Below are 14,099 nucleotides of genomic sequence, written 5' to 3'. Positions count from 1 at the left end.
CACTGTGGTTCCCAGCAGCTCTAGTTTAACGTCACCCTACCCCCCCCCCCCCACCCCGCATTCCTGTGCAGCACGAGAAAATCTACCCATGAGGATATTAATGCCCCTCCAGTTCATGTGCAAACTGCCCCCTCTTTACAAGTCAAACCTTCCCTGGAAGAGATCTTGTGCTTTAACTTAACACCTACCTCCCTGAACTCACTTTGGAAGACCTCATCATCTGTCCTACCCATGTCATTGGTACTGATGCAGTCCACAACATCTGGCTGCTCATCCTCCCATTTGAGAATGCTGTAGACTCAATTTGAGATGTCCCTGACTCTGGCACCCGGGAGGCAACGTAACTTCCAGGAATCTCGTTCTTGTACACAAAACTTCCTTTCTGTTCCCCTAACCAATGAATCACCTAACACTACAGCTTTCCTCTTCTTCCCCCTTCCCTTCTGAGCCACAGAGCCAGACTCTGCTAGAGATCTGACCACTGTGGCTTTCCTCTGCTAGGTCATCCCCTGCAACAGTATCTAAAGCAGTGGAACAGCCACAGGGGTACTCGGCACTGGCTGCCTTTCCCCTTGTTACCTCCAGATGAACACCCAGTTACCTGTGTCCTGCACTTTAGGTGTAACTACCTCCCTGCATGTCCTGCTTATCAACTCCTCAGCCATCTGAAGTTCATCCAGTTCCGGCTACAACTCCTTAACATAGTTTGATAGAAGCAGCAGCTGGATGCACTATTTGCAGGTGTAGTCGTCAGGGACACTACAGATCTCCCTGCATTTCTACATCCTGCAAGAGGAGCATTCCACTATCCTGCCTGGCATCTTCACTCACTTCTTTAAAACTCTTTGTCCCTCTACACAATACAATGCCTCCTCGGGAAATGTGACACAAAGATGGGTGAGCTGCCCCTACTCACTTCTTTTAAACTTGCCCTCCCTCTAAACAACCCAATGTCTCCTCAGGAACTGCAATGCACAAAATGAACATTGCTCCATAATCTGTGTACATAGCAGTCGCTTTATTTCCCAATGACTACATGGAGGACTACTGTAAAAAGCATCAGAATGATTGCACTTCCCTTATCAAGCCTAGCCATATCGCCTTAGTGAATGAGCTCTCCAATATATCTTCTTTGAGTGCAGTTATGACATTCTGCCTGATCCTCTACTTCTTTTACTACTCTATCATGTCTAAAACATCAAAACTGTGAATGTTGAATGCAAAGTCCTGTCCCTCTCCCAACTAAGTCTCTGTAAAGGCCAAAAAATCATTATTCCATGCACTAAGTTTATCTGCCTTCCCATAAATCCCTGGATTGAAGTAAGTACACTTCAGCTAATCATTCCCACTGTGTTCATTTACCTTGTTCCTGAATGCTTTTCCTATCAGGCTTACTTCTCCTAGCTCCTATCTTCCCATCCATCCTTCTACCTGCTGGCCTGCTGCTCTGGTTCCCACCCTCCTGGTCGACTGGTTTAAATCATCCCAAGTAGCAGAAGCAAATCTCCTTGCAAGACCTTTGGTTTAGGTGCAACCAAACTGCTCAACCCAACTGTTCTGTAAGAGAGTCCAATGAGCTATGTATCAAAAGCCCTTTCTGTTTCACTAGCTCCTTAAACACACAGCTAACTGTACTATCTTAATAATCTGTGCATTGTTAGCTCCTGGAACAAAGAGTTAACCTAAAATTACCATCTTGCAGGTCCTGCTTTATAACTTACTACCAAGTTCCCTAAATTCTCATTCCAGGACCTCACCTCTCTTTCTGCCCATGTTAATGTACCAATCTAGACCAGGAATTGCAGCTGCTCAACCTCCTCTTCAGAATGTCCTGTGCCCACTCCAAGACATCCTTGATTTTTGGACCAGTGTGACAACACATGATCCTGGAGTCTCACTTGCAGCCAAAGAAATGTCTGTCTGTGTCCCTGACTAAATTCTCAAAGCCAGTAACAGTGCGATCTGTCTGCTGTCCTGTTTTCCTGAGAGCCTATCCACCACCCCTTGCTCAACAGTCTCCAAAAGATTATAACTGCTTGAGAGTAGACAAGAGAATCCTGTATCACTTGCCTGCTCCTGGCTATCAGAATGAACCTTCCTAAAACTCCTATCTTAAACATTTTCTTCCTCCTACATGCTCTTTAGACTCTAACTGTTGCTCAACCAATCAATATGGTCTGAGAAAAGCTGCAGCTGGATGCAAATGTGGTTGACAGGGACACTAGACTCCTCCCTGATCTCCCACATTTGAGAGAAGGAGCATATAACTCCAATGACCGAAATTGTTGTCTCTTTAATAAACCAGTAAATTACAAAAAAAGGAAATACTTTATAATGCACTTATTGTTATTCACTATCCATACTTAGTCCAATGTGCACAGAAGTCCACACTGTACCCTACCAGGAGTACTTCACCTCAAAAGCAGTCCTTCTCAGATGATTGCTCTGCTGGAGCCTGCCTCCTTCTATTTGTTGCCAAGTCTGTTAGTGTGAAATTGTCATGGTCTCATCTGTAACCACTGCTCCACCTACTCGCTACAGTTAATTAATTTTCATTGTCATGTGGTTGATTCATTGGCAGTCCCTTTACAATAAGTTATATGGTATAAGGAGACTGCCACAACTCATCCTCTCACAGGAATAATGCTGAGCACCTCAAGGATAGGACAGGCAAAAAGAAACACTGATTTGACATGGCGTTAACTTAACTAAGTGTATATTGCAACCAGAAGCGTCCAACCAATTCAAAAGATGCACCATGCAAAACTGAGAAACCGTTATTGTGCAATCGAATTTCCAAGCCATAAAATCCCAAAGTAAAGCTAAGAATATAGAAAGATTCACCTTCATTCTTTTAATAATGATGTGTGAATCCTGGTCCCATATGTGAACTGTACCACCCTCGGTTATATACTCCTTACAGGCTGTAACCATTTGGTTTGTGACCTAACATTGATTTTAAAAAAAGTACCATATTAGAATTGACAAAAAGCAGAATGATTCAGGTATTAGGCAAAGAGTTATGCTGCAGATATACAAAACTAAGGAAGTCATGCTGCTGTTATTTAAAACTTTAATCAGTTCTAGTCATCCCATTACAGGAAGGATGTGAAGACTGGAGAGGGTGCAAGAGGCTTACAGACTGCTTGAACTTAAAGGGCATGAAAGGTTGGACAAGCTCATGCTATTCTCCTCAGAGGATCTGAGGTTGAAGGGAGAATTAATAGATATTTTTTAAATTGTGAAGGGAATGGACAGGGTAGGCAGTCATAACCTTTCCCCCAGGGCTGAAATGTCAAACACCAGATGACATGCTTTTAAGGTGGGGAGGGGGGAGTTTAAAGACTACATGAGGGACAATTATTTCTTACATGGAAGGTGTCTGGTAATAGTGGAAATAGGCAGTTTGGTGGAGTTTAAAATGCTGCTAGATAGCCACAAATATGAAGGGAATGGAGGGATATGGATGATACACACAAGGGGGACAATTAGTCAAAATTAACATCAAGATCAACACAACTTCATGACCAAATAGCCTGACCAGTTCTGTACTGTCCTATATTTTATTAAACTCAGAAACAAAATAAGATAACTACCTTAATAAAAAGGGAGGTCAGCTGCTGTGAAGTGTTGTAATACCTTGATACATTGTAGATCATTTGAATTGCATTTATCAAATTTGGAACACCTTTCGTCATGGTCACCTAGAAAATGAATAATTTCAGAACAGTGTTGCTAGGAGATAAAATGTTCAAAATACTGCATAGAATTAAAAGTTGTATTACTTTGTTCATTGAGTGGAGGTCCCTCTGTGTAGGAATAAAATCATGTGACAGCTGGAAGGGTAACTCCTAAAGTGCTCATAACATTTTGAATGTAAATTCTGGAAATACTCACTAGATCAGGCAGTTTGGGTGGAAATAGGAACAGTTAATGATCTCGTTTTATTTTCTTCCCAATTCTGACAAAGGGTCTTCAAATGGAAATGTTAGTTCTTTGTTTCTTCTAAGGGTGCAACCCGAACTGCTCAGTATTATGCTTTATTTCAGATTTCCAGCATGTGCAATTTGTTTAGTCTTCAGTTAATGTTTCAGGTTGATCACATTTGATTAGAACTCCTGAAGGCGTTTTACTTTCCCACAGATACCGTTTGATCTGCTGGGTATTTCCAGCATTTTCTGTTTGCAGATCTTCAGCATCTGAAGATTTTTTTCTTCAATTTTAAAGCTTATAACACAACATGAAACTCTTCATATTTAGAGTTGCTTATAGATCATAAGACATAGGAACAGAATTACAAATGTAGACCAGGCAGCCCATTAAGTCTGTTCCGTCATTCCATCATGGCTGATCCTGGATCCCACTCAACCCTATACACCTAACTTCTTATTCAAATTCTCGAATATAAACTAGTCGCACGTAGAAACTGAATAATAAACTCTTCAATCAGATGGTGGTTCTCTTGGTAGCCAAACAAAGATTTAATAGAAAAACAAAATACATTTAAGTCAGAGAGCCTCTTGAACAATATGCTTCCTCCAATTTTATATCGATTACAACTCAGCAAAACATGCTGAACAGTCTCTGGACTACCACGGTCACATAATCCAGTAGGATGTTTTCCTATTATCTTTAAATAATAGTTTTACCTGCAATGCCCCAACCTAAGTCTTGTTAATTTCACCATATCTCTAGGATTTAAAGAGTAACAGACTGAGACCTTTTTAACTAGTGGGTGACGAGAAAAGAAATGCTTTCCCTTTAATTCATTTTTCCAATCCTCCTGCCACTTCTTCCCCATACCTTTTTATAATCTACTTCTCAATTCTACTCTGCCTCGGGCAGGGGTCGGCAACCTTTACCACTTGGACCCATTTCCCACAGAAAAGAAAACACTGGGAGCCACAAAACCTGTTTGACATTTAAAATGAAATAACACTGCATACAACGTTTTTTTTTTGCCTTTATGCTATGTATAAACAAACTATAATGTGTTGCATTTATGAAATTGATGAACTCCTGCAGAGAAAACGAAATTATATTTCTGCATGCAACAAAAACATTTTGAACTCCGAAAAAAGACGTTGGGTTGAAGGTTACTTTTAAGTAAAATACTCAATGTCTATTTGAGTCCTTCTTGTATTTATGAAAAACGCCGAAATTAAATTGTCCGCCAGCAGCAAACCAAAAATAATGTCAGCCAGCTGTCAACCTGAAAAATAAAAGGACTATTTCACTGAACAATGAAAAAATATGAATACACGTAAAATAATAGGCAATTAAAATATTTATCATACTTGGTTAATGGGATTTCTGCTCCTGGACCTCAGCGCACAGTGTCTGCACATCAGGGCTGTATGACGTCACCTTCATCTTTACACAGGATCGCAAGCTGTCATCTGTGAGGCGTGCGCAATGTTTGTTTTTAATAAAGTTCATGTTGGAGAACAACTGCTCACATACATATGTGGATCCAAAGATCGACAGGACTCCAAGCGCATACTTTTTAATGTTTACATAAATGTCGGGGATAGCATTCCATGTTTTGAACACAAGTTTGTCCGGTTCGGGGAGGTTTTCAATATCACTCCATTTGTGATTCTGAGCAAGAACGGCCTTCTGACGGGCAACATCTTCAAGGTGTGCTGTCAAGTGTCTAAACTTGGACACCCATATGTCTTTGTCGGCTATGTCGGCCAGTTCCATCTCAAGATCAGGTTGAGTCACACCTGCCAATGCAGTCGTATTCAGTAGGGATGGATCAATGCTTAGGGGAGTGACCGGGAAGGATAATGTGTCTTTTTCCTCTCTGAATTCACAGAAGCATTTCCCAAATAATGTTTGCATTGCGATGATTGCAGAATGTAAATACTCTGAATTTATCATGTCGTGAGCTTGTTTGAACTCTCTCAAATTGGGGAAGTGAGACAATGTGCCTTTCTGTAAATCTCTGGCAAGCACTGTCAACTTGCGCTCGAATGCCAAAACATCCTCCAACATGTGCAGGGCTGTGCGTCCTTTCCCCTGAAGAGCTGTGTTCAGCGTGTTCAGGTGCGCTGTCATATCTACCATGAAGTGTAGCTTTTCCCGCCACTCTGGCTGTTCCAGCTCAGGAAAGGTGAGCCCTTTGTTGCCCAGGAAAGTTTTCACTTCTTCCAGACACACAACAAAGCATTTCAGCACCTCCCCTCTTGACAGCCACCGGACTTTGTTGTGCAGAAGGAGATCAGAATATGCACTTTCCAGCTCGTCCAGTAACAAACGGAATTGACAGTGATTTAAACTTTTTGCCATTATTTTATTGACAATCTGAATGACAACATCCATTACTTCTGTGCATTCTGGAGGAAATGATTGAGCGCACAGTGCCTCTTGGTGCAAGATGCAGTGAAAAGTCAGCAGCTTTCTGTCCAGCGACTTCTGCAGTAAAGCCACAAATCCCTTGTGCGCTCCTGTCATACTTGGTGCCCCATCAGTAGCTACTGACACCAGGTGGGTGGTCTTTATTCCTTTGGCTCTTAAACAATTCAAGACAGCCTCACAGATGCCCTCCCCCCGTGTTTGGCCTTTTAGAGGTATCAACTCAATCATTTCTTCCTGTGGCCCAGCAGAGTTTACATACCGGCAGAACAGCGCTATTTGTTCAATATCACCTTTGCCTTTAGACTTGTTACAGGCAATCGAGTAGGCCACAGCTGAATTGATGTCTTTAATTTGCTGTCTTCTGATTTCTTCTGCCATTTTTATGGTTCTGTCTTTGACAGTCTTTGCAGAGAGGGGCATATCCCTGATTTTCTGCACAATTTCACTCTTGTTTTTAAAGTCCGTGAATAGATGTTCTGAAAATGAAAGATTCTTTTACATATTCACCATCTGTAAACTGCTTCCCGTGCCTGACTATTTCCTGAGCGGCAACAAAACTAGCATATGTAGTTGATTTTCCAGACTTTATCCACTTCTTGAAATGATTTTTGCTCAGATCAACCTTCCGCATCAGTTCCGAAACGGCTTTTTTTCTCTCAGCTCCATCTGGATATTTTTGAGCAAAGGCTGCGTGTTTATTCTGGAAGTGTCTTGCGACTTTTGATTTTTTGTTGTTTGCTAGTTTCTCATTGCATATTAAGCATACCAGCAAACCAGTCTCGTCAGCAGTGCAAGCAAATGAATCTGCCCACGTATCATTAAATGTTCTGTTTTGTTCAGTCACTTTTCTTTTTTTAGAATTCTCCATAGTTAGCCTACCTTGGATCAAAAAATTAAAGAAATCGCACACTGGTGGGTGTCAGGCATTGGCAGTGGTGAAGTATATTAATAGCGACTAAAAACACATTTTATTTAGATTGTAAAGATCACCATAATCTTCAAATTTAGAATTACATTTGAAAAACTAACAAACTAACATAAAATACATTTTAATTAAATACTCATCATTTATTTTCCAAAGCCACAGGGAGCCGCAGCAAGAGATGAAAGAGCCCCATGTGGCTCTGGAGCCACGGGTTGCCGACCCCTGGCCTAGGGGTACTCTAATTTCTAATTGCCCACTCTGTAAGGAAGACTTTGCAATGCCATCCACAATTTAATTTCCCTCCACCCCAGCATACCCAGGTATCCATGTAAATCTGACTTCACAACCCATCTTCCCTACTCTAAACAAAACTAAGAGAATCTATGAGTATCTAAGAGTAACTATGTTAGGACAAGCTTTTGATTTATTCCCTTTTATAGTCTCTAAGGCAGCAGCAGAATCTGAACAGATGATAACCCTGCATGGTCGAGAGTCTTCTATCCACCATAAGGCCCAGAGGATTGCTAATAATTCTGTTGCAAAGACAGAAACACCATCTGAAACCCAGTGACCAATCTCAACTCCAGGTTGAGACACGTACATCACAAATCCTGCCTTACTGCTCTCTGGGTCCACTGAGCCATCAGTAAAAATCTTAACTTGTCTTAAATGTAGAGGCGCTTCTCCCATCTCCACACTGATGTTGTTCTAAAAGCTTCACAACAGAGTTTAGCAACACACACAAAATGCTGGTGGAATGCAGCAGGCCAGGCAGCATCTATAGGAAGAAGTACAGTTGACATTTTGGACTGAGATCCTTCGTCAATATTAACTAAAGGAAGATAGTAAGAGATTTGAAAGTGGGAGGGGGAGGAGGAGATCTGAAACGATAGGAGAAGACAGGAGGGGAAGGGATGAAGTTAAGAGCTGTAAAGTTGATTAGCAAAAGTGATACACAGCTGGAGAAGACAGAGAATCATGGGATGGGAGGCCTAGGGAAAAAGAAAGGGGGAGGGGAGCACCAGAAGAAGATGGAGAGCAGGCAAAGAGTGATTGTGAGAGGGACAGAGAGAAAAAAGAGAGAAAATAAAAAAGGGAGAGGGAAAAATAAATAACTAAATAAATAAATAAGGGATGGGGTAAGGAGGAGAGGAGGGGCATTAATGGAAGTTAGAGAAATCAATGTTCATGCCATCAGGTTGGAGGCTACCCAGACAGAATATCAAGTGTTATTCCTCCAATCTGAGTATAGCTTCATCTTGACAGTAGAGGAGGCCATGAATTGACATATCAGAATGGGAATGGGACGTAGAATTAAAATGTGTGGCCACTGGGAGATCCTGCTTTGTTTGGCGGACAGAGCGTAAGTGTTCAGCAAAGCGGTTTTCCAGTCTGTGTCAGGTCTCACCAATACATAGAAGGCCGCACCTGGAGCACCGGACGCACTATATCACACCAGCCAACTCACAGGTGAAGTGTCGCCTCACCTGGAAGGACTGTCTGGGGCCCTGAATAGTGGTGAGGGAGGAAGTGTAAGGGCAGGTGTAGCACTTGTTCTGTCTACAAGGATAAGTGCGACTCCGCCTCCCGCTTCAGATATGTAAGATTTAGTTGCTTCTTCTCCGCCTTTAATCTCTTCCTTTTCAGGTTTAAACTTTGAAATTTCAACTTTATTCAGTCAAATCTGTACAGCAATAGTTATAATTATGGCTACTTTGAAAACCACCAGGCGAAATCTGGACCTAACTAACGGAAAGTCCAAAAAAGCTAACGAGTTCTCGGAAGAACCCTCTTGGGTTAAGAGATTAAAGTCTCGAATCAGCAGTATCGGCACTGAAGTAACTCAACTAAAAGAGAAATCTGAAGAAAAATTTGACTCTTTGAACCTCGATCTTAAAGAAGTTATTCGAAATGCGGCTGACCTTTCTTCTCGTTTGGATATGGCTCAACAACGAATCGTGGATTTGGAAGCTCGATCGCGTCGTAATAATATTCGAATTGTTGGATTAAAGAGAAATCAGAATCTGCCGACACTCTGGATTATTTTGCGAAAATGTTTCAGTCTTTATTTGTTTGTTCGCAATTCCCGGAGATTGAATCGTTGCACAGAACCAGTGCTTTAAAATCTTTGGATGAAGGTAAAAACATGCATAATGTTGTGCGTTTTCTCCATTTTAGAGACAAGGATCACATTATTAAGCTTTCAAGAAAACAAAGATTATTTCAATTTCAAAATTCAGAAGTGCGTTTTTTTGAAGATTTTCCATGCGAAATTGTTAAGGAACGTGCTGCATTTGCTTCTTCTATGAAAGTAACGTATCAAAAGCTTTTCCCATCATTACAATATCCAGCAAAATTAAGGCTTTTTGTTAAGAATTCTGGAGTACGTATTTTTGATGATCCAGCCGAAGCACTGCGTTTTATTAACTCTGACGAGTCCGATGACGAGTCTGAAGCCTGAAGTTTGAATGATCTACAATAATTTGTCTCGTGGTGTAAAGTGATGACATTGGAAGATTTGATAGTTATAGAATCTCTGAAAAAGACTGGTTTGGATGGTTTTAACCTCGGAAGATATAGCGGGAGAACTGTTGAAAGACTAGGTAATTCTGAACCATCTAGAATTTGTTTTTCTGTTGCATTTAAATGAACTGTTTTTTTGTTTCGTATGCTTTTGTAAAGTTTTTTTAAGTAATTACTTGGATTTTTTTTACATTTTAAAGACAGATTGGATAATTTAAAGATGGCAATTGTTTTTCTTTTGTGCAAATATTTCAAGAATTGTTTTGGATGTGTTTTTCTTCCCTTATCTAATATTATGAAGGTTACTCTCAAATTGAAGGTCATTTTGTTTTACAAGAAAAACACTATCCTTCCAAGCTAATTATATTGATATATGGTGACTGTAATGAGATTTATGTTCAGTAGAGGGAGACAGAGACTACTTTTTAATTTTTTTTTATTACTTAGGTAGGTGGAGCCTGTATTTGCATCTATGCTTTTCCTGGGGCTTGTGTCGATTGATATTGACTTGTTTCTGGGCTTTGTAGTTTGGTGGGTTTTTTTCTTTTTTTATCCCCATTATGGAATCCCACAGCACACACTAATTATTTTTATTGTTGTTCATCTCCGCCATTTTCAACCACCTTATCTTGACATGCATCTAACTACTCTTTTTAGATACAAAGTCTCATGATGATATCCAAACAGTTAAATGTTTTAACTTGGAATGTTCGTGGTTCGAATCGTCTTATTAAGTGTAAGAAAACATTTAAAGTTATAAACCGATTCCAGTCTGATATAATCTTTGCTCAAGAGATGCATATCAGGTTATGCCATAAAAATCGATTTTTTAAATTTTGGGAGGGTCCTCAGTTTCATGCTAACTCCCAGAGTAAAACTAGAGGTGTCTCTATTTTTATTGATTCCAATACTCCTTTTAATCAGGAAGATATTATAGCTGATATTAATGGTAGATTTTTGATTGTTAAAGGAGTAATTTGTAATAAGAAAATGGTTTTGGTTAATATTTATGGACCAAATGTTGATGATCCCTCATTTTTAAGGCCGTTTTTGCTCTATTACCTGATTTAAATGGATATATGTTATTAATGGGTGGTGATATTAATACATTTAAATCCTTTAATAAATAAGTCATCATCCAAATATCAACTCCCTAATCGTTCTGCATCACTTATTAATTCCTTTTTAATTGATTATGGTTTAATTGAGATCTGGAGGCATATGCACCCTAGTGATACAGAATACTCCTTTTTTTTCTCACATGTTCATAATAAATATTCGAGAATCGACTATTTTATAGTCAACCCTCGACTTTTATTTAAAGTTCAGAAATGTGAGTATGATGCGATTGCTATCTCTGATCATGCTCCTTTAAACTTAATATTTTAATTGAAAGATGTTGTTTCCACCAGATCATTTTGGCATTTTCCAGAACATTTATTACAAAGTTCAGAATTTGTTGAATTTATTGAAACTCAGATAAATGAGTTTTTTTCTCTTTAATAATATAGGAAATGTCTCAAAGTTAGTAATTTGGGATATATTAAAAGCTTATTTACGGGGTCAAATTATATAATATATAGCTAAATTGAAGAAACAAACAAGAATGGAATTAGATAAAATCTCTAAACAAATTAAAGAATTAGATAACATCAATGCAATCTCTCTAGAAGTTGTTTCATTTAAAAGAGTAGAATTACAATTACAGTAATTACAATTATAATTATAGTAATTACAATTACTAACATATCCTATTGAAGGATATTTGCTTAAATTGAAAAGTCAATTTTATATTTTTGTGGATAAAAATAATAAGCTCTTAGCTTCCCAACTAAGAGCAGTTAGAGCTAAAAGACAAATTTTAAAGATTTGTAAAAATAATGGAGATATAGTAAGTAGCCATGAAGATATTAATTATACTTTTCAAGATTTTTCTCTAATCTTTATAGATTTCAATTTCCTGAAGATTCCTTCAAAATGAAGGCTTTTTTTTAAATATAAGATTAAATTTCCACAAATTTCTGTTGAAGATCAACAGATGCTTGATGCTCCAATTACTGAGCATGAAATTCAGAAAGCTGTTTTATCAATGCAATCAGGTAAAGCTCCTGGACTTGATGGCTATTCAGTGGGATTTTACAGAATTTTGTAAGATTACTTTCTCCATATCTTTTGGAAATATTTCATGAATCCTTTGAAGAGGGTAATTTACCTTCTTTTTATGAAGCATCTATTTCCTTAATTCTTAAAAAAGATAAAGATCCTGTTGAATGTTCATCATATAGACCTATTTCACTATTAAATGTGGATGCAAACATTCTTTCTAAAATAATGGCTAATCGTTTGGAAAATTATTAACTAAAATCATCTCTATGGATAAAACGGGCTTTATTAAAGGCTGTTACTCATTCTCTAATGTTTGGAGATTTGTGAACATTATATATTCATCATTATCTAAACAACCTCAATGTGTTATCTCTCTCGATGCAGAAAATGCATTTTATATAGTTGAGTGGCCATATTTGTTTATAGTATTAGAAAAACTTGGTTTTGGTAATAATTTTAATAGATGGATTCAAATGATTTATAAGAACCCTATTGCCACGGTCTTAACTAATAATTACAGGTCTTCTTTTTTTCCACTTTCTCGTGGTACTAGTCAGGGATTTCCATTAAGCCCTTTATTACTTAATCTTGTATTGAAGCCTTTAGCTATAACATTACATGAAGCTAAAAACATTCATGGTATTTCTATAAATGGAACCATACATAAGATTTCTCTTTATGCAGATAACCTTTTGGTTTTTATTTCAAATCTTGAGGAATGAATTCCTAATCTTTTTGAAACACTTAAAAGATTTTGGTAAATTTTCAGGATATAAATTTAACTTGAATAAAAGTGAATTGTTTCCATTAAATGCTCCTGTTAGTATATATAATGATATCCCTTTTAGAATTGTTAATAGACTTAGATATTCAGGTATTATAATTACTAAAAAATAAAAATATCTTTATAAGGCTAATATAGATCCTTTAATAGATCCAATGAAACAACTATTTTCTAGACAGAATCCACTTACTCTTTCTTTAATAGGTCATAGCAATGCTGTGAAAATAATGATTTTACCTAGTTTTTTATATATTTTCCAAAATATACCTACCTATCTTGGTTAAGAACAACGTTGGCCCCTTGAAGAATGAATTGGGAGAAATTGTTATGGGAAACAGGGAAATGGCAACAGAATTTAATGCATACTTTAGATCTGTCTTCACCAGGGAGGACACAAGCAATCTCCCAGATGTATGGATGGGCCAGGGTCATAAGATATCAGAGGAATTGAGACAGATTGACATTAGGAAAGAAACTGTGATGAGTAGACTGGTAGGACTGAAGGCTAATAAATCCCCGGGTCCAGATGGTCTGCATCCGAGGGTTCTAAAAGAGGTGGCTCAGGAAATTGCGGATGCATTGGTAATCATTTTCCAATGTTCCTTAGATTCAGGATCAGTTCCTGAAGATTGGAGAGTGGCTAATGTTGTCCCACTTTTCAAGAAGGGAGGGAAGGAGAAAACGGAGAACTATCGCCCTGTTAGCCTAACGTCAGTCGTGGGGAAGATGCTTGAGTCCATTATTAAGGACGAAATAGTGGCACATCTAGATGGCAGAAATAGGATTAGGCCGAGCCAGCATGGATTTACCAAGGGCAAATCATGCTTGACTAATCTGTTGGAGTTTTTTGAGGGTGTAACAAGGATGTTAGACGAGGGTAAGCCAGTAGATGCTGTGTACCTAGATTTTCAGAAGGCATTCGATAAGGTGCCACATAGGAGATTGGTGAGTAAAATCAGAGCTCATGGCATTGGGGGCAGGGTTTCAACATGGATAGAAAACTGGTTGGCAGATAGAAAGCAAAGGGTAGCAGTGAATGGGTGTTTCTCAGACTGGCTGGAGGTAACTAGTGGGGTACCACAGGGCTCTGTATTAGGACCACAGCTCTTTACGATTTATGTCAATGATTTAGATGAAGGCATTGAAAACTATATCAGCAAGTTTGCTGACGATACTAAACTGGGTGGCAGTGTGACATGCGAAGAGGACATTAGGAGAATACGGGGAGACTTGGATAGGCTGAGTGAGTGGGCAGATACTTGGCAGATGTCATTCAATGTGAATAAATGTGAAGTTATCCACTTTGGAAGCTGGAACAAGAGGGCAGAGTATTGTCTGAACGGTGTAGAGTTAGGTAAGGGAGAAATGCAAAGAGACCTAGGAGTCCTAGTTCACCAG

At 38.8% G+C, this 14,099-nt stretch overlaps 1 protein-coding gene across 1 annotated transcript in view; it reads right to left on the bottom strand.

Annotated features, from left to right (window-relative positions):
- The window catches only part of LOC132401348 (dynein axonemal heavy chain 8-like), an 895,336-nt gene that overhangs the window by 766,326 nt on the left and 114,911 nt on the right, over nt 1–14,099 (bottom strand). The window contains exons 10-11 of the mRNA XM_059983478.1: nt 3,597–3,704; nt 2,845–2,946 (exon numbers count right to left, since the gene is read on the bottom strand). Coding sequence (XP_059839461.1) covers nt 2,845–2,946; nt 3,597–3,704 — 210 coding nt within the window. The remainder of the gene's footprint in view (nt 1–2,844; nt 2,947–3,596; nt 3,705–14,099) is intronic.

Source organism: Hypanus sabinus, chromosome 10 (genome assembly GCF_030144855.1).
Source record: "Hypanus sabinus isolate sHypSab1 chromosome 10, sHypSab1.hap1, whole genome shotgun sequence".
Lineage (NCBI taxonomy): Eukaryota > Metazoa > Chordata > Chondrichthyes > Myliobatiformes > Dasyatidae > Hypanus > Hypanus sabinus.
This window is presented reverse-complemented; position numbering and strand designations above follow the sequence as displayed.